This window comes from Danio rerio, chromosome 13 (assembly GCF_049306965.1).
Source record: "Danio rerio strain Tuebingen ecotype United States chromosome 13, GRCz12tu, whole genome shotgun sequence".
Classification (NCBI taxonomy): Eukaryota; Metazoa; Chordata; class Actinopteri; order Cypriniformes; family Danionidae; genus Danio; species Danio rerio.
Window position 1 is genome coordinate 55,547,501 of NC_133188.1, and position 19,386 is coordinate 55,566,886.

The window sequence follows — 19,386 nt, forward strand, 5'->3', positions numbered from 1 at the left end:
CCCAAAGCTGCTCTATTGGATTGAGCTCTGGTGGCTGTGGAGGCCATTTGAGCGCTGTGAACTCATCGTCATGTTCAAGAAACCAGTCTGAGATGATTGAGCTTTATGACATGCTGCGTTATCCTGCTGGAAGTAGCCATCAGAAGATGGAGACACTGTGCTCATACTGTATATGATGAGTGCAGGCTGAAGTCAGAATTATTAGTCATCCTGTAATATTTTTATTCTTTTATTATAACACATTTCTAATCATAATATTTTAATAGCTCATTTCTAATAACTGATTTATTTTCTCTTTGTCATGATGACAGCACATAATATTAGACTAGATCAGGGTCTCGCGGCCCGCGGGCCATTTGCGGCCCTCAGTGCAATATTTTGTGGCCCGCACCGACCGCTGTATACTTTGACAGAATCAGCGGAGCGGGGAGAGAGAGCGCTCCCCGCTCCGCTGATTCTATCCGTACACAGCGCGCTTGTCACTCAATGCGTATTGTCGCGCGCGTACTCAAGAGCGGTGTTATCGCGCGCCTACTGAAGGGCGGGACCGAGGGTGTGTTGCGTCGCGGGGGCACTTGATCATTTTGGAAGGGCACTTTCTATGCAAGATTAAAAAGGGCATGTGCTCTGCACAGGTTGAGCCCTATGTGTGCACGTGCCTGCCCTGCATCTTATATATATTGATATTATAGGTAGATACAGACTGGTACAGACTGATGAGACTGGAGTGGGGTGGGGGTGTTTTATTTATACATATATACGCCTTTTTTTAGGTGAGGGAATGGAAGTTTTGAGTGAGTTCCCCCACTTTTTTCCCTAGGACTTCAATAAGTCAAAGTACAGGTCTAGACTTAATGATGATCATCTTCAAGCCATACTGAGGGTCTCAACTGCTTCCGCTCTAAAGCCAAATGTGGTTCAGATTTGTGGGAAGAAGCGCTGTCAAGTCTCTGGCAGCAAGAAGTAGGCAAAAGATGCCATGTTCAGAAGACCTGTTCATAATCTTCACTCAATGTTCTATTAATGTTCAGGACACTTCATGTTCAGAAGAAATAATTAAAACTGTTAATAATGACATTTGAGGACTTTTTTTTTGTGAAATCCCTTATGCGGCCCAGCCTCACCCAGACTTTGCCTCCTGCGGCCCCCAGGTAAATTGAGTTTGAGACCCCTGGACTAGATATTCTTTAAGACACTTCTATACAGCTTAAAGTGACATTTAAAGGCTTCACCAGGGTAATTAGGGTAAAGTTAGGGTAATTGGGCAAGTCATTGTGTAACAGTGCTTTGTTCTGGAGACAATCCAAAACTAATATTGCAAAAGAGGGCTAATTATGTTGAGCTTATAATGCTTTTAAAAAAACATAAAAACTTCTTTTATTCTAGCCAAAATAAAACTAATAAGATTTTCTCCAGAAGAAAAAAGTATTCTAGGAAATACTGTGAAAAATTTCAACATAATTTAGGAAATATTTGGGAAAGAATTAATATATTGCACAGGAGGGTGAATGATTTTGTCCTCATCTAAATGTTTTCAGTATTCCTTCATGTATTTCCCTTCTGTGTTGTGTTTCAGATGCTGCGTATTTGAGGAAAGCGTATGATCTGCTTCGAGCGTCTGATGCCAGATCTCAGTCTGAGCTCAGTGTTTTGTGTGCTGAACAGTGTCTACAGGTCAGAAAATCACATCCTAATTCAAAATGACTCCAGTTAAAGCATAAAGTCCTCCTTTTCAATATTGTTTACATCAGTATAAAAATGTCATTGATTCTCGGAACTTAAGTATTAAAAGTAAAAACAATTACTGCTATGGAAGACATTTCTATTAATACAACTTGTCAAATTCTAATAACCATACTAGCAATTTAAGTATAAAATAACACAATATTATATATCCTGGTATATAAGATAACAAGTTTACACATAATATACACAGTAATATATATATATATATATATATATATATATATATATATATATATATGTGTGTGTGTGTGTGTGTGTGTGTGTGTGTGTGTGTGTGTTGGTTTATGTGATTTACGAAGACATTTCATATGAATACACGCCACATTATGAGGACATTTTCAATTATGAGGACATGGTCGGAGTCCTCATAATTTTAGCAATGTAGAAGTGCTTCTTTAATGTAGAAGAGCTCAAATCCAAAATTTCTCCACATGACTTTATAGTTCACATAAACCTGATTTTGTGTATTACGTGTGTATTCGACATGCGCCCCTGTAGCCCGGACTGAGTACTGCATCCCCTCATTAATTATGCATGCGAGTGTATGAAATCGCGGCATGTGATTGGCTGACCATCAAACGTCCTCATAATAACTGTATCTGTCAAACATCTGTGTAAACAATAATGATTAAAAAATAGTTTTAAATATGTATAAATATGAATTACGTTCTAATTAAATAATAAAAATCCCCCACTACCTTTATAAGATCAATAAAGAAATAAATGCCTGTTATTGGCCAATCGCCACCACCTGACTCAATCAATTCCGCGCTGGACAGATAGATATCACTCATCGTTTGAAGACAACACAAAGAAGCACGGAGCTTGTTTATTCGACGATTGATTGCATACGATTGATTAAATGTGAATTAATTTATGGAAACTGATAGCCACTGAACTCAAGCGATTTTATGCTGGAAGATCCGATGACACATGGGTGTCAATCATCAGTTTCAAGACCTTTAAGGTAAGACTGTTAAATAAACACCCAGATAATTAAGTGTACTAACGTTACACGATTAATGTGCATTATTTGACTAAACTTAACAGCGAGTAAAAGTAACCTTGTTAACCTTGTAAGTTAGCGTACTTTTCATTTCCTGTCAAGAATGATGAACTATCGTTTTTAAAATGATGATTTATTGTTTTAGTATTACGTTTATGTTTGCAATGTCGTCATGGCTTACCAAAGTAACAGATGCGTTGCATGTAATCGTTTATAGTGTGCTTATTAATTTTGTAAGATTAGTATTTGCTAATCAAGTCATAACGTTATTGTCAGATTGATATCACTAATGTATGTAATGATAAGTTACACGTTATGGTCTAACTTGTTATTAGACGTTTTTACTGCACCCAAGATACAAGACGAATAACTGTATGTTAACTGTATTTTTCATAGCACGTGCTGATGAAGTAGTTTAATCGTTTTATTTTGTCCTCATTTTCATTTTATTTATGAATAATGTTGCTTACACTTACAAAATGGTCACAAGACATTCACATATGGTAAATCTAAATGTGAAACGTGGTTCCAAAACACTTTTGGTGGTTTTGGCATAATTTAACATGGGATTCACACAAAAGTGTTCCAGAAGCACACATTTCACATTTGTATTTTGCACATGTGAATATTTCTGTAAAGGTAACGTGTATACAGATGTTTCATCCTATTAAATATGTAGTCTTTGTGTATTTGCCATATCTAGACATTTTACTGACAAAGTAAAAGCAAACAAATAATTTTAAGTAACTTACATTACATTTTTTTTCCTGTTTCACTGGCATGTCATACTGACATGCATATTACAGACTAAGCACAAACTTTAACATGTGTACCCTTTGAAAAAATAAACTAAATATGATAAAAAAAAAAAATTACAAAAATGCATTGATGTACAGTGACATTGGTGCATTGCTTGCGACAAATGGTGACAGCAAGGTCGCAGAGACTCAAACTGAAACCAAAGGATGAAGCAGTGTACTATGCTTTGACTTCAAAAGATAAAACTGGGTTTGAAATAAAATACATAAGCTTATTCAAAGGTAAGAAAAAAAAGTCTGTTTACGTCAGGGATCTCCAATAATTGTTCTTTTTCATGACTAATCTGAAAAATCATTTGCTAGGTCGGGGAGTATTCAGCTCTAGCCACTATAGAAAAGAAGATTTTCTAGTTGAATATAGAGGAGACATAATAACCAAAGAAGAATGTGAAAGAAGACGCAGACTTTATCATAATGCACTTGAAGTGTTTTTGTTTTAACTGCTTTTTAATGGAAGACTGTTATGGTATGTATATTGCTTTATTAAATTTGCTAACATTTATGTTTCTGTATTTTCCTTAAATATATATATATATAAAAAAGGAACTTGTCTTTTCTAAAACTTGATAATTTTTTTTGATCTGCAATTACTTACTGTGTAATTTAGTAACTACTGTAATTACATGAGGTGGCATTGTTTTCTATGATTCAGGGTTGATGCTGCAAGAGAAGATGGCTCGTTGGGTAGACTTATTAATGACAATCATATAAACACAAACAGCAAAATGAAAATAATCAATGTTGATAGAAAACCCTATTTGTGCTTATTCGCAACAAAGGACATCAGTCCAGGGCAAGAGATCACTTATAACTATGATGTTTCAGAATGGCCATGGAGGAACAAGGTATGCAGAGATTAAAGTTGTTTTCTTAAAAATTGTTTGGTTATATAAAATTAAGCCAAAACAAACTTAAATCTTTGAAAAATACCGTATTCTGCAAGCATTTACATTTGTTTAATATTGTGTTGTTCATCTAAACAGGTGACCTCTGACACTGAAATCCAGACCAGTACTTCACTTAGCTGTGCAGGACAGAAAACTGGAACACAGAAGGTAAATGACTGAGAACACTGACTGTATATTTTCCCTTAGTTTAGCTCTCTATATATGCTAAAACTGTCAAGTTTACTGTTTATACAGTTTGTCAGTTCTGTAAGGATTTACTTGTGTTAATAGTGTTGTTCATCTAAACGGGTGACTTCTGACACTGAAATCCAGACCAGTACTTCACTCAGCTGTGCAGGAGACAATACTGGAACACAGAAGGTAAATGTCTGAGAACGCTGACTGTATATTTTCTCTTAGTTTAGCTCTCTATATATGCTAAAACTGTCAAGTTTACTGTTTATACAGTTTGTCAGTTCTGTAAGGATTTACATATATTAATACTGTGTTGTTCATCTAAACAGGTGACCTCTGACACTGAAATCCAGACCAGTACTTCACTCAGCTGTGCAGGAGAAAATGGTGGAACACAGAAGGTAAATGTCTTAGAACACTGACTGTATGTTTTCTCTTAGTTTAGCTCTCTATATATGCTGAAACTCTCATAAAGTTTACTGTTTATACAGTTTATCAATTGTGTAAATATTTACATGTGTTAATATAAGGGTTGGGTATCACTTTTTTTTTTGATACCTACTGTAAATCGATACTTTTAAAACGAAACCGGTGCCAAAACAGTGCCTGAACCGATACTTTTTAGCCACAAAATTATGGTGGATGACTCTAGAAAAATCTTTTATTTGACAATTAAAAAAATAATAATTTTAATAGAACAATATAATTAAAGTTTCAAGTAAACATCAATTCATATTTTTGTATTTGAATTGCATTAATACATTTCCTTTGATCATTTGTTGGTTAGCATGAATTTAGGATTTGCAATTTGAAATTACATTAGCTTACTATTAACCTGTGGGGGAGCGGGCAGGGGCCACGTACTTTTGGAGGCACATTTTAACATGTATATCACAAAATACTTAAAAAATGATTCAAAGTCATTTTTTTTCTTGCATTACTTTGCAGTCTTCATAAACAAGATAATTAAATAACTTAAACTCAAAATAACCTTCCTTGTTCATTTATTTGACAAGTAACGTTATACTGGTGTAGGAGAACACATTTCTAACATTCAAGTACATCAAGGCACATTGTTGCATCTGTAAACTTTAACAGGCCTGCAGTTGAAGTCAATTTATTTTGCTTTCCCATTCATTTAAAATAATTTTTCTGAAAATGTTCAAAGTGTTTCCTAAAAAAAAAAGAATTATTCCAGAGTTATTATAAGTTCTATATCTTATTGTTTATTTCATAAATAAAAGCTGTTTTTAATTTAAATAAAAATAAGGTCAGTATTTTTAGCCTCTTCAAGAAATATTTGCTGGATATTTTTGATTTACACAAAAAATCAGTTACAAAATAATTTGAATAATTTTAACTTTCGTAGTAAACTGATTAAGTCATTAAATTACACTTTAATCTGAATAAAAGACTATAAATACTTAAAGGGACTTTGTCTGAATACAACTGTCTTGCAAAATAAATAGTAAAATGTTCTGCACTGACTGTCTAGCATGGGGAAGATAAAACAGCAGATTTTAGAAATAAGTTATAAGTTAAACTATTGTGTTTAAAAAAGTGTTGTAAATAAATCATGTGTTGAAGACGGAAATCAAAAATGAATGAAGGCAAAACTAAACAAGTTGAATATGACTTGCATGAGCGTGACTGAAAACTACATCTGATCAATGTCTTACATCTGTTCTTTGGTACTTACCGACTGTTTGTAAATTCAAGACTGCATTTCCTAACGTTAAACTCTGTACACTAGATTTCTAATTAATAATGGTCTCTGCATAGCCGAGGACTTCCTATTATAAAAGTGTTAAAATCGCTATTGAAAACAGAAGTCTAATATCATCAACAGTGGACATTTTGATAGTGTTTCACAACCTGAACATGACTGCAGTTCAATCTTTTTATTACCTGTGTCAATTTGGGCGTCAACTTCTGACGAATGCAGGGAACTGATCCGCGCAGCACCTTTACAGAGAGCAAGTGCCGCGAAAGTAGAGTTCCTCTGCCTTTGAGCCCTCAAATGTGTCATTAAGTTTGACATGTTTCCCCCTTACACGACACAACTTTTGTAAAGCACATTGCTGTGTAAGAATCCTTGCTTGTAAAATATGCTTTAAAATGCTTAGTTTAAGCAATTTTGATGAAAGTGGTCATGCGTGTTGATCTGGAGTGTCGCTCTCGCTGACCGAAAACCAGGCTGAATGTGCTTTACTGCGCGCATTGCGTGCGTCCGTTCCCTAAGCGACAGTAACAATCACTTACATTGCCTGTCCGTATTCCTCAAAGTTGTTTAGGATTAAATGTTTACGTCCTTCATTTGTCCTTGTCGCAGCACCAGTGGCACCGAAATTAGGCCCCAAAATTCATATGCTGATTTGATCCGGTACACTTTGGTTACTTAGGTACCGGTGCTATAATGGCACCAGGTTTTGGTACCCAACCCAAGTTAATATTGTGTTGTTCATCTAAACAGGTGACCTCTGACACTGAAATCCAGACCAGTACTTCACTCAGCTGTGCAGGAGAGAATGGTGGAACACAGAAGGTAAATGTCTGAGAACACTGACTGTATATTTTCTCTTAGTTTAGCTCTCTATATTTGCTGAAACTGACAAAGTTTACTTATACAGTTTGTCAATTGTGTAAGGATTTACATATATTAATATTGTGTTGTTCATCTAAACAGGTGACCTCTGACACTGAAATCCCCAGACCAGTACTTCATTCAGCTGTGCAGGAGACAATACTGGAACACAGAAAATAAATGTCTGAGAACACTGACTGTATATTTTCTCTTAGTTTAGCTCTCTATATATGCTGAAACTCTCATAAAGTTTACTTTTTATACAGTTTGTCAGTTCTGTAAGGATTTACTTGTGTTAATAGTGTTGTTCATCTAAACAGGTGACCTCTGACACTGAAATCCAGACCAGTACTTCACTCAGCTGTGCAGGAGACAATACTGGAACACAGAAGGTAAATGTATTAGATACCTACAAGTGTTTGATACCTAGCAGAATTGCTCTCCGGGTTATTTGTGTAATTGGATATTATGTCATTTTTAAAATGGGAATAGTTAGGAGATGCAGGTTTCTCTTACTAAAGTCAGATTGGACCAATAGGTTGTGTGTTGCATGCTGTTCAGGAGTCGGGGGTGGGGTGGGGCTGGGGGAAAGGGTGACTGACGCATGCTGCTGCGCCCCACAGCAACAGAGAAGGCTTGGCAGAGCAAAAAAATACTGCATTACTATTTTTGTTAAATAATTTTTTTTAATCATACTAAAATAACACTTGACAGAAGTTCACTCAAAAGCGCAAGTTCTTTCTGTCATTAATTACTAACACTCCTGTCATTCCTACTACTTTCAGAACATAAATTTTGATATTTTACCATATGAAAATGCAATGCAGTTATGAAAATTGTGAAATTAAAGCAATAGTGCAGAGATCTGGTCCCCGCGTCAGGTCAGGGTGCACCTGTAACCTTTAAAACGAAGATCCGGAGGCGCACTAAACTCACACGGGAAAGAACTGGGCATTCAATTCATGTTTTAGTTAAATAATTCTTAAATACAGCTCTCTTGATCTCTAAAAGGGAAAAAATGCAAAAGAAATTTGTCGTTAAATTAATTTTAGCAGGGACGCAACTGCCTGTCATTTTCACATTCGTTTTTCAGTTAGGGATTAGGTCTATTAGAGTAACCTAATAAAAATGTTTTGTTGGACACCGTAGTCTACACAATAATCAATATTATAATTTATTGTATACATTATTATTAAAACTAAACTATACAATTGATAAAACAAAACCCTTTTTAATGTTTGCTTTCATTTTGACACCGCTAACAGTTGTAATAAGAAACATCACATTATGCAGAAGTTAAAAAAATACCTTTTGAGTTTAAAGATGATCAGCCTGCCAAGTCAAGTTTACAGTGTCATAAATGAAATAGGTAGCATGAATAAAGGGGATTTGCAACCTCTCGTATGCACTGCAGGTAGACTGAATGATAATCTTTAAAAATATATATGCAATACAAAACTTTAAACATTTATGTTTTTTTAAATAAAAAGAAAAGAAATCAGGAGAGTGAAATATCATTTAAACCACTGGTCTGGCGCTGATACTTTATTGTTTGTAGCTAGAAGAAGAAAAAAAAAGCAGATGAAAACCTGGCTGGGGAGACGGGGATAACATGGATTATCTGTTCTTTAGAAAAGATCACGACATTGTGAGGCGTTTATCATACAACGCAATTCGTGTTTATAATCATTAATATTAACTAATATTAAAATTCTCTCTAGACTTTGTTTTAGGGGTTGTTCTTGTATGCTAAATATACCCTAGGCTTATTGCACGTACAAATTGATTGTGAAGAATGATTTCGCATTTTTTATTGCATCTTTTTCGCTGATTATTTATCTTTTTATTTTTTTAAAGTGGTGAGAACATTATTTACTGGCAAACTTGTTCCTCGATCTCGTACATAAACAAATAAAGTAGCCTACCTAAGTTAATTTACCTTTAATGTAAAAATTAAGGAATAACTTAACTTAATATTAATAAATAAAACATCGGTATAAACGTACGCGTTTAACTTTCGTTAATAAAACAACACAAAACTGTTTATAAATATTGTAGTTAAATATTAAAAAACTTTAACTGCTTGAAACCTTATAATAATAACAATTAAATGTTACTTTACTTAGCAAACAGCCTAAATGGCACTTTACTCATCAGTGTAATAATAATATAAATATTAATAATTGTAAGTAAAAAGAAAATATTAACCTAGTAACAATGTAAGTCAGATGTTTAAAAAAACAGCGTAGGTTCTCTCCACCTTTTGTATTCGTATTTTAAATTATTTGCCAGAAAAACTAACATGTTGACTTTGTCCGGTTTAAGTGAAGAATGGGGTTATAATGTTTCCAGCAATACACTGTTAGACGGTGTGCTTGTAGCGAAAATGCACATACAGGCTACTTTTTCACAACCATGCGATAGGGTTTCTTGCTTCTGTTCCACCGCCAGCATTTCTCGCAAAGCAGGTTTCTCTACGCTGCGGGGCGGCGCGTTCTTAACTAGTTACCAAATATGTTGCTCCATTTCTCATCAATGTCTTCCATTTATCACTTTCTCTTTTTTGACAATGGACAACCGTGGTGGCAACTAACCACGGTGGTGACCCAGTTGTCACGGTGACCATCACAGCACTAGTCTTAAGTATATATATAAAAAAATATCGCAATATATATCGCAGGAAAAAAAATATTGCAATGTCAATTTTTTTTCCAATATCGTGCAGCCCTAGTGTGTAGTGTCTCCATAATTACTGATTGTGCTATATTGTGTATTAAATTAGGTTGTGTGTCCTCGTATTTACTGTTGTTGTCATGTTGTGTATTGTGGGGGAGGGACAGAAGATGCAGGTTTCTATTACTAAAGCCAGATTGGACCTATTGCTTGTGTGTAGTGTCCCCATAATTACTGATTTTGTTATATTGTGTATTAAATTAGGTTGTGTGTCCTCGTATTTACTGTTGTTGTCATGTTGTGGGGGAGGGACAGAAGATGCAGGTTTCCATTACTAAAGCCAGATTGGACTTATAGGTTGTGTGTGTGTGGTGTCCTCATAATTACTGATTTTAGGGCTGTGCAAATAATCGATAATCCGATTTCCATTTTGACTTCTAACAATCATGAAAAAACATTAATCAAGATAAACGATTATTGCATCATATACCGCCCCATTCCAGTTTTGCACATTTGTTGCTCTGCAAAGCTCAGTTCCACGTAAAAATGACTAAAAGCATCTACTGTAATGTAACTTTTGCAGCACAGGATGAGCATCATTCATTTATGTACATTCGAATCATTCATGTTTTTAAACGTGCAAACGAGCGCATGCTGTTGTGTGTGCGTGCTTGGCCTCAGAGACGAGCAGAGCACACACATCTAAAGTCATTCTAAAGTGAGTGCTTTAATGGTCAAATACATGCACATTCGTGTCAGAGCGCGGTGTTTAGTGATTATTCATTTTAACCCTCATTTTTGTAATAAACTAGTTGAGAATAAAAAAACATGTGAAAGAGAAACCATATCAGAGCCGCACTATTCTTTTAAGTGACAGCACGCAATATTCCTGCTTAAGGAATTAATTTTTTATCAAACAAATGGAGAAAATCTCTTGCTGCTCTTGACTGAAGGACTTTTGTAGCTAAAGTTTTTTTTTTCTTGCAGTAAAGATGCTTAAAGCTCAGTTTGTTTCATATTTTTATTTTATTGTATTTATTTCCCTTTCCTTATTTACAGGAAGGAAAATAACTGCATATATACCGTTAACGTCAGAATTATTAGCCCTCCTGATTTATTAGCGACCCTTTCCCCCCAATATCTATGAATGGAAAGAATTATTTTCAACCCATTTTTAAACAATAGTTTTGGTATCTCATTTCTAATAACTGATTTCTTTTAACTTTGCTTTGATGACAGCACATAATATTTTACTAGATATTTTTTTAAGATACTAGTATTCAGCTTAAAGTGACATTTAAAGGCCTAATTAATGTAATTAGCCAAGTCATTGTATAACAGTAGTTTCTTCTGCAGACCATTAAAAATATATATTGCTTAACGAGCTAATAATATTGAGCTATTAAATTAGATTTCAAAATATTAAAACCTGCTTTTATTCTAGCCGAAATAAAACAAATAAGCCTTTACCAAAAGAAGCAGGAAATACTGTGGAAAAATTCCTCTGTTAAACAACATTTGGGAAATATTTGTATATAAAAAAAATTCACAGAAGAGCGAATAATTTTGACTTCAACTGATAATTCGTGAGAACAATTATGACCAAAATAATCGTCATTATGATTTATCCCATAATCGAGCAGCCCTAACTGATTGTGCTATATTGTGTATTAAATTAGGTTGTGTGTCCTCGTATTTACTGTTGTTGTCATGTTGTGTATTGTGGGGGAGGGACAGAAGATGCAGGTTTCTGTTACTAAAGCCAGATTGGACCTATTGCTTGTGTGTAGTGTCCCCATAATTACTGATTGTGCTATATTGTGTATTAAATTGGGTTGTGTGTCCTCGTATTTACTGTTGTTGTCATGTTGTGTATTGTGGGGGAGGGACAGAAGATGCAGGTTTCCATTACTAAAGCCAAATTGGACCTATTGGTTGTGTGTAGTGTCCCCATAATTACTGATTGTACTATATTGTGTATTAAATTAGGTTGTGTGTTCTCGTATTCACTGTTGTTGTATTCACTTATACAGTAGGTTGTAGGCATGGGCTGGTATATGATTCTGACAGTATGATTACTTTGGATTAAAAAAAAATAAATCAAAGTATATATTTTTTTTAAAAACATTTAAATTATTTTGAAACGTTCAACATGTCAGGCTAAATAATAAAAATATATAATTCAGTGTTTTCTTTAGAATTTTTTTCAGATGTGGCGGCAGACTCTCTTGGGCCTTTTACACTGATCTACCAACTACTTAAACAAATAACGCACAGCAATACTACTGTTACAGAAAAGTTCACTCTGTTATAATTCACTTAAAGGTGCAGTAGGTGATGTGCCAAAATGCTAACCGCTTAGCATATTATCTTTGGACGGCGGGGAGGGACTGTGATTCAAAGCCACAACCCCTGAAGTAACTAGCGCGCGCACCGCATCACAACAACAGACAGACAACCCACTAGTTCATGTCATTCGCCAGTTAGACTTAGTGTTTAGCCAGCGTCGTGCAGGAATTACATATTACTTAGCCATACTTACATGCTATTTCAGAGCGAATATTCAAAGTAGCGGTAAACGGTATAGGAAGGCTGGCATTGTTCAAAAATGACCCAATGTGAATATAAAAGCAACTTCAGCTCAATAAAGCAGTTTGGCGGAATAGAGCTATTTACTGATTTTTTGTTGTTAAACTAAATATAAATCTACATTATCGATGCTGTAAAAGGACCTTATGAAACTGAAAATAATCACATCAATCTTTCACTGGGAGATTTCAGTGGCTGAACAACACGTCTGTGCATATAAGTCATTCACAACAGAACACAATCTAACATTAGCTTAGCCTGACTAAAATAGTTTTAAAACAGAACATTACCTGTCTAACAGTAATACTTCAGCAATGGTGTTGTCTTTCTTCCAGCGTGCTCAAGTTACTCCAATATTGATATAGGTTTTTAAAAGTTTCAATTCATTTTTTGATTTCTCCTGGTCCGTCTCGTGACGGCCCGGCAGCTTATGCAGACGGGCACATCCTAATGGCTTGAACGGATGCGCAGAAGTCCCAATCTACATTTGCTGACAGACAGTCTGAGCTGCTTATCGGAGTTATGGGAGATGTCGGTCCGACTCTATTTAATTGGGTAAACATTTTTTAGTTTTATGCCTTGCCCAGAATATAAAATTACATTTAAACACATTTAGATCATTTACTGTAATCATTACTATTGGACTGTGAAGAGACTTTCAACCAGCACAACAACAAATGTTTCTGAAGACAATCACCTGCACCTTTAACTTTTAATGCGTTTTGGTGCGTTTTATAACCCGCTATTAAAAAAACAATGACTGAATGTTTTGAATGAGTAGTAATGTAGCAGTGGTGGGGTAAATTTTGGTGTGGCGCCCCGCCATGAAAGAATGAATGTAGTGGAAACCATGTAATTGACTTCTGTTATCTCCATTAGTTTTTAAAAACACAGATTTCTTTACAACATGAAAATACATCTTTGGAGATCTTTCTTTTCTTTGAATAATAAGCCACTGCACTGTTCAGGTGCACAGCATGCTGAATGGTGGTGCACAAGTGATTTGTTTTTCAAATGTTTGAGGAATTGTGGGATGAATTTAAGCTGAATTGTAGTTTATGTTGTAGATGGTCTTTGACAACATCTTAAAAAAAAAAAAAAAAAAAACGTACATATACCTTAGGAATGGTATAACATTTTTTTTTTTGTTTTAACTGTAAACCTTGAAACTGACTATCATCCCATGCCTAATAGGTTGTGTGTTGTGTCCTGATATTTATTTACAGGGTTATATTGTGTATTTAACATGGGTTATGTGTTGTGTGTCTTTCTACTTACTTATGGTGGTATATTGTGTATTAATATAGGCTGTGTATTGTGTCCTTGTGTATTTACTGCTGCTGATGATTTTTTTTTTTTCAACAGATTTGTAAACTTTATGTAATATCAGTAGCTGTGTCAAGCTTGGATAAATGTGCCAGCTGCAGTGGGCCCTACAATGCATTCAAGTGGGTTAGGGTGAAATGTAAAAGTAAGTATTGTGCTTTGATAAATTAAAAAATAATAACAATAAAAAATTAATTGTAACCCTCTCTGTGAAAACCCAGCTAAAGTCATGTTTTGATTTACTGCTCTCTCTTTCTCTTTCTCTCTCTCTCTCTCTCTCTCTCTCTCTCTTTCTTTTTTCTAAGAACCTGTTAAAAGGAATATTGCCAATATCATAAATCAAGTTATTTCATTTTGTTTATTTACATTTTTATTAAGGCACAATGTAGTGCCAAGTATGGTCAATTAGTTTATCGTACTAATTAAATTGTTGCACCTAAGTGCTCTCACGATGCGGTATGCGGTCCAGTCAGTACTGAAATTTGAAAAACGTCCGCTAAACGTTCCCACTAAAATTTAAGCACTGTTGATCGTGTTCTTAAACGGCACTGATTTGCTGTTGTGTTCACATGCTCAACAGAAATTACTGTTATTGACTGTGAAGGTCATCAACTCCCCACCGTTTACTAAGTGGAAACACAAAAATTCGGACACTGGAGTGCTTTAAAGCAGTGAAGATCAGTCGATTCATCAGGGGATTGTTCATATGTCAGCTCAAAGACAGACCAGCTGAACTTCACAGCTTTAAAACGTTCCAGTGTCCTTGTATCTGTGATTACACCAATGTTATAATAGTTTTGAATATTTTATTAGTTTCAGTTTCTATTTCGTTTTGACCTTTGGTTTTCAAATTCCGTTAGTTTTAATTAGTTTGAGGTAGATTTCTTAATTTTTATTAGTTTCTATATTTTAAAAATGTCTTAGTTTTAGTTTAGTTTTTATTAGTTCCAGTATTTAAGTTTTTTCTAAATAAGGACATTTGTTAGGTGCAAGATTCAAAATCAACAGCATAAAAACCATCCTCAAATTCAAATACAACAGCCCACAAGACAGCAGTCTTAAGTACAATATGTGTGCAAGGCTTCTTCTGAGGTTAGACACAGTAGTGATGGGCAGGGCTGGATTAACCAATGGGCATTATGGGCACAGGCCCAGTACGCATTTAGATTTTGCCTACTCTTCATCACGAGCAAGAGAAGTAGGAATCATTAATATGTGTGTATTATGGAGGACTCAGATTCCTAGAACTGGATTGGAGAGGTGTTATATCTAAATCATGTGCATTATAAGTTTGTAGAAGTTATACACTAAAAATACCCTTAAATATAAATGTTTGTGCTGCTTCAGTGAACTTGAACAAATATATTAAAATCCATTAATTTCCCCTAGTTGTATTAGTATTTTTTTCAAAGTGTGCTTTAAATGCTTAAAAATAAGTTTAATCTTTGTAGACTAGAAATATATGTAGTGTATATCATTCATTTTAAAAATGTGGGCAATACATTATAAATTAATTTTATTTAACAAATATTATATTAATCTTATTTTTTAATTCAACTATGGGGTGCGGCTATAGGGGGCCTACAAGACATTGTGCCCAGGAGCTTCTGAATTATTAATCCGGGCATGGTGATGGGAGGTATAGATTTTTAACGTGGATGTTATGACTCAACATTATGTAGTCAGCAATAGTAATTCAGTCAGTTAAAACATCACCATGATATGAAAAATGTCTTACAGTAAAGTTTTGCAACCAACTGAATCATGATTCACTTATTTAAATTCCATTACGATTGTCTGTTAAGAAATAAACTTACGTTTTTCACCAGATCCTTTCATTTAAGCCATCGGTTTAGCTGTAGTTGTTTTAAATTCAGTTCAGTCATACAGCAGGCTGTACCTTTTGTGTTTGGTTCACTGAATCATGCATGCGCAGTTTTATCGGTTCACCGCTTCTCAATGTAACGTTACTGTTCTAAAAACTGAATGAGTATATATTGGATTATTCAGAGTCACTGTACGTTCACACCGAAAGCGGCGAGAGCGTCAAAATAGCCGGAAGTCATTCATTTTCAATGAGAGCCGGCGGCGATAGGCGACGATAAGCGGCGAGGAGCAGCGCGGCGCGTCTTCGCCGGCGTGAGCATCGAGGAGAGTTGAAATAAAGTCAACTTTATGGTAATGAGCTATGACGCGGTTCGGCGGCAAGCAATCAGAATAAAGACGTCCACCGCTTGATAGCAGTTCAGGGAACACAGACCTGTGAACTTTGGTTCCGACCACAGTTGTTCCCAAGGGTTTGATTATTGCGGTTGCCGGATTTCCAATTATTTACAATGTTTTCTTACAGGAACATACATTAAATAAGTTACTGGCGAGTTACTGATGTTCATCAATGTTATGTAAATTTATCTTTAAAAAGCGGGAATCTCACGCGATGTGACAGTACAAAACAGTATAGCTGCTTCAGGATATTTCAGACATATGGACACATATTGGATAAATAGAGCAAAGCCACACCACATGCAACTTGATCTTCCATTGTTATATGAATTTGAAAAGAAGTGCGCAACATTTTCACGCTAAAAACATGTCTTATGCAGGAATGTAACTGATAATGCTGCAACGGCTCCTTTAAGTACGAGATCAATGTAGCGAGTTTTGACGCTCTCACCGCCGGAGCTGAAGGCAGACAGCGTTGTCGCCAGGGCGACCTTGGACGCTCTCGCCGCTTTCGGTGTGAACGTACGGTCAGAGGGGGGTATTAGGCTTGTTATAAAGTAAGTAGTTTGTGGATAAGTGCTTACTTGAGACGCGATTCGTTTGAAATTATTCAGTTTGATTTGGTGAGCTTGTTCAATTGGTTCACTTAGAAGATCCGGTTAAAAAGATTAGTTTGCGATACTGAAATAAAATCCATTATTGAGCACAAATATGTTTAAGTAATAGTTTTAAGTCTCTGTAATTAATGCTGTCACCGTGCTGCTGTCATGTCCACTCGTTGTTTTTGTCGCGGGAGCAACAGTAAGGATGACTAGAGAAGAACCGGCTCAATCTGGCCAATGGCGGCAGGAGACTCAGGTGCGAAAAGGTTAAAAACAAACACCTGCGCGCAGATTATATTTACTACTAAAAGGCTTACAGTAAGATTATGTATTAAATACATTTACAAATATGAAAACGAAGGAGGTTTTTGCTATAACTTTAGTTAGTTTCAGTTAGTTATGTATGTACACAATACAGTTTCAGTTAGGTCTAGTTTTTAAAAAAAACTCTCATTTTTATTTTAGTTAACGACAATTATTTTACATTTTTAGTTTTAGTTTTTTTGTTCGTTTTCATTAACTATAATAACCTTGGCTTACACTCAGTAAACATTGGTGAGTTTGGTAAACTGATGACCTTTTAAGGCCAATCACAGTCATTTCTGTTGAGCACATGAACACAATGGCAAATCAGCGCTGTTTAAGAATGAGCTCAGCCCAGATATTATCGGGAAATAGATGTTTTTAAATTCCAGTACTGATCAGTTCCAAATTTGAGTATTGTGAAAATACAATTACTTCTAGTAATAATCAAAAAAAGTTAAATAAAGAATGATTGAGAAAAGGGTGTGGTTGGGAAATGGAGATGAGCTCTGATCAACATGGTGCTGATCCCATGAATCTGTTTTCTTATTTGCAGTCATTCTCAAATCTTCTGAAAATTACGCAAGAAGAAAAACAAAGACCATGGTCTCCTGATGAAATTGCTGCAGTATTGAGACATTTCCAAAGCCATGTTTCCAAGGGTAAACTTGCCACAAAAATAGAATGCCAACAATGCAAATCCGCAGAGCATCCTATGTTGGCAAATCGCTCCATTCAAAACATCAGGGACTTTGTCAGAAACAGGTTTGATGCTGAAATGGAATCAGGTAGAAGTAGTCTTTTTGATAACACTTGACTTAAAGAATGTGTTTATAAAACTGTAATAAAAACTATATAATTGTTACAAATGACAGTTGTAATTTGATGTAATGTGCTTCGTTATGTCAATTTTAAATGACAACTTAACAAACCAATACATCACACGTTTTTTATTTTTGTCATGACAACTTGACATTACCAAGACAAGAGAAAAGCATTTAATAAATCGGTCAAATATGATTGTCATGAGGGCATTATAATTGTGTAATTTCATAAAATGAACATTAATATTGTTTAAATTTTAAAACAGCTTCATTCATATTTTTCTTGATCACGAATACAGTGGTAAAAGCTGAATGTGTTGTTAGAATGTTGTGATTGACTTCTAATAACATTTAAAAAAAAAACATTTTTAAAAATTTAATTTAAATAAATAAATTAAAAATTAAAAAGTGATTAGAAAAATATTCATGAAATAATTATAATGGTCTCATGGCAACCATAAACTACTTGTTTTGATTATGTCAGGTTGTCATGACAAAGACTGGGTGCCTGTTTCAGTAAGGAGGTTTAAACGACTCTGAGTTTAAACTTAAACTCTTAGTTGATTTACCGAGAGATTAAAAACTCAGAGTTTTCGGTTTCAAAATAGCTGATCTGAGGTATGTCAATAAACTTTGAGTAGACCAACTCAGAGTTAAGCACACTCAGAGACTATAAAAAGGCATTATCAATGGAGCACAGATATTACAAGTGACTATGGCAACATCTTAAAAAAGAGATGCAAAGTTATAGCAAATATGATCATATATTTAAAAAAGCAACACCACTGCATCAGTGAAACAGAGGCAGCATGGGAAAACAGCTCAAGTTAATGCGTAATTTTACATTTAAAGTATTTAAATATTTAAGTATAATAAAATAAGTAACGTTATGTGTGTTTCCCAGAGATGGGTTGTGGCTGGAAGAGCATCCGCTGCGTAAAAACATGCTGAATAAGTTGGCAGTTCATTCCCCTCTGGCGAATCCCTGATAAATAAAGGGACTAAGCTGAAAAGAAAATGAATGAATGAATGAATAAATGTTATGTGCAACGTTTAAAAAAAAAATAATAATTTACACGCATTCCCACTATTATACTCATTGATCAGTTTTAATAAATTTAAGTGCACTTGTGTGTCTGCCTCTATTATTGATCAATTGGTAGAGGTTGATATGAAATTTAGAATGTATGCAAAACTAAACAGTTTTTAGAAAGAATAATAATCTCATTAATTGAGTAACAGTAGGCTACATGTCCCTGTTGAAGGTCAGTGAATTTAAGATAATTATTTATTAAAAAGGACTAGCCATTCTCGTACGTGACTTTGTTCTTTGTGTGACTGAAATGTAGGCAATAGCTATTTTTCCATACAATAATATTAATCAAATTTATGTGCAAAACTAAAATATTGCATAAAAGATGCAAATAAAGCAGCGTTTCCATCCAACGAGTCAAAGAGAACTAAATCGCCACTTCCTGATTAAACAGGCGCCAAATACCAACTGTAAAAATAGAATTTACTGCGGTATAAGAAGCTGCGTCAAGCTTTTCTTTATTTAATAAATGTACTTATTTATTAGAATTAGCAGAACAGACGCTCTTGATACACTC

At 34.9% G+C, this 19,386-nt stretch overlaps 2 protein-coding genes across 13 annotated transcripts in view; both read left to right on the plus strand.

The window, feature by feature from the left end:
- Window positions 1–19,386, plus strand: part of cfap46 (cilia and flagella associated protein 46) — a 189,262-nt gene that overhangs the window by 3,527 nt on the left and 166,349 nt on the right. For all 11 annotated transcript variants that reach the window (XR_012389014.1, XR_012389013.1, XM_073920364.1 and 8 more), the window contains exon 2: window positions 1,577–1,674. Coding sequence is in view for 9 of the 11 variants with exons in the window: in XM_073920364.1 (XP_073776465.1) it covers window positions 1,577–1,674 (98 nt within the window). In the remaining 2 variants the exon portion in view is untranslated. The remainder of the gene's footprint in view (window positions 1–1,576; window positions 1,675–19,386) is intronic.
- Window positions 2,535–17,746, plus strand: LOC101883185 (uncharacterized). Of its 2 annotated transcripts, XR_012389035.1 has the most exons (12): window positions 2,535–2,713; window positions 3,874–4,036; window positions 4,223–4,254; window positions 4,350–4,415; window positions 4,554–4,625; window positions 4,749–4,838; window positions 4,982–5,053; window positions 7,126–7,197; window positions 7,339–7,418; window positions 7,557–7,628; window positions 13,864–13,969; window positions 17,509–17,746. XR_012389035.1 is itself a non-coding variant. In XM_073920399.1 (10 exons), exons 1-10 carry the CDS (start codon window positions 3,985–3,987, stop codon window positions 17,565–17,567), a joined length of 693 nt encoding a protein of 230 aa, XP_073776500.1. In that variant the 5' UTR covers window positions 3,872–3,984; the 3' UTR covers window positions 17,568–17,746. The 2 variants fall into 2 exon arrangements, 1 of the variants encoding a protein (XP_073776500.1); XM_073920399.1 differs by lacking the exons at window positions 2,535–2,713; window positions 7,339–7,418 and having other exon boundaries at window positions 3,872–4,036.

What these genes read in the sequence shown, in the direction of transcription:
- LOC101883185 (XM_073920399.1), top strand. Translation starts at nt 3,985, where the DNA reads ATGCACTTGAAGTGTTTTTGTTTTAACTGCTTTTTAATGGAAGACTGT. An exon ending in ACAATACTGGAACACAGAAG is followed by an intron (nt 7,629 to 13,863) that starts GTAAATGTATTA and finishes TTTTTTCAACAG; the next exon opens with ATTTGTAAACTTTATGTAAT. An exon ending in GGTTAGGGTGAAATGTAAAA is followed by an intron (nt 13,970 to 17,508) that starts GTAAGTATTGTG and finishes TCTTATTTGCAG; the next exon opens with TCATTCTCAAATCTTCTGAA.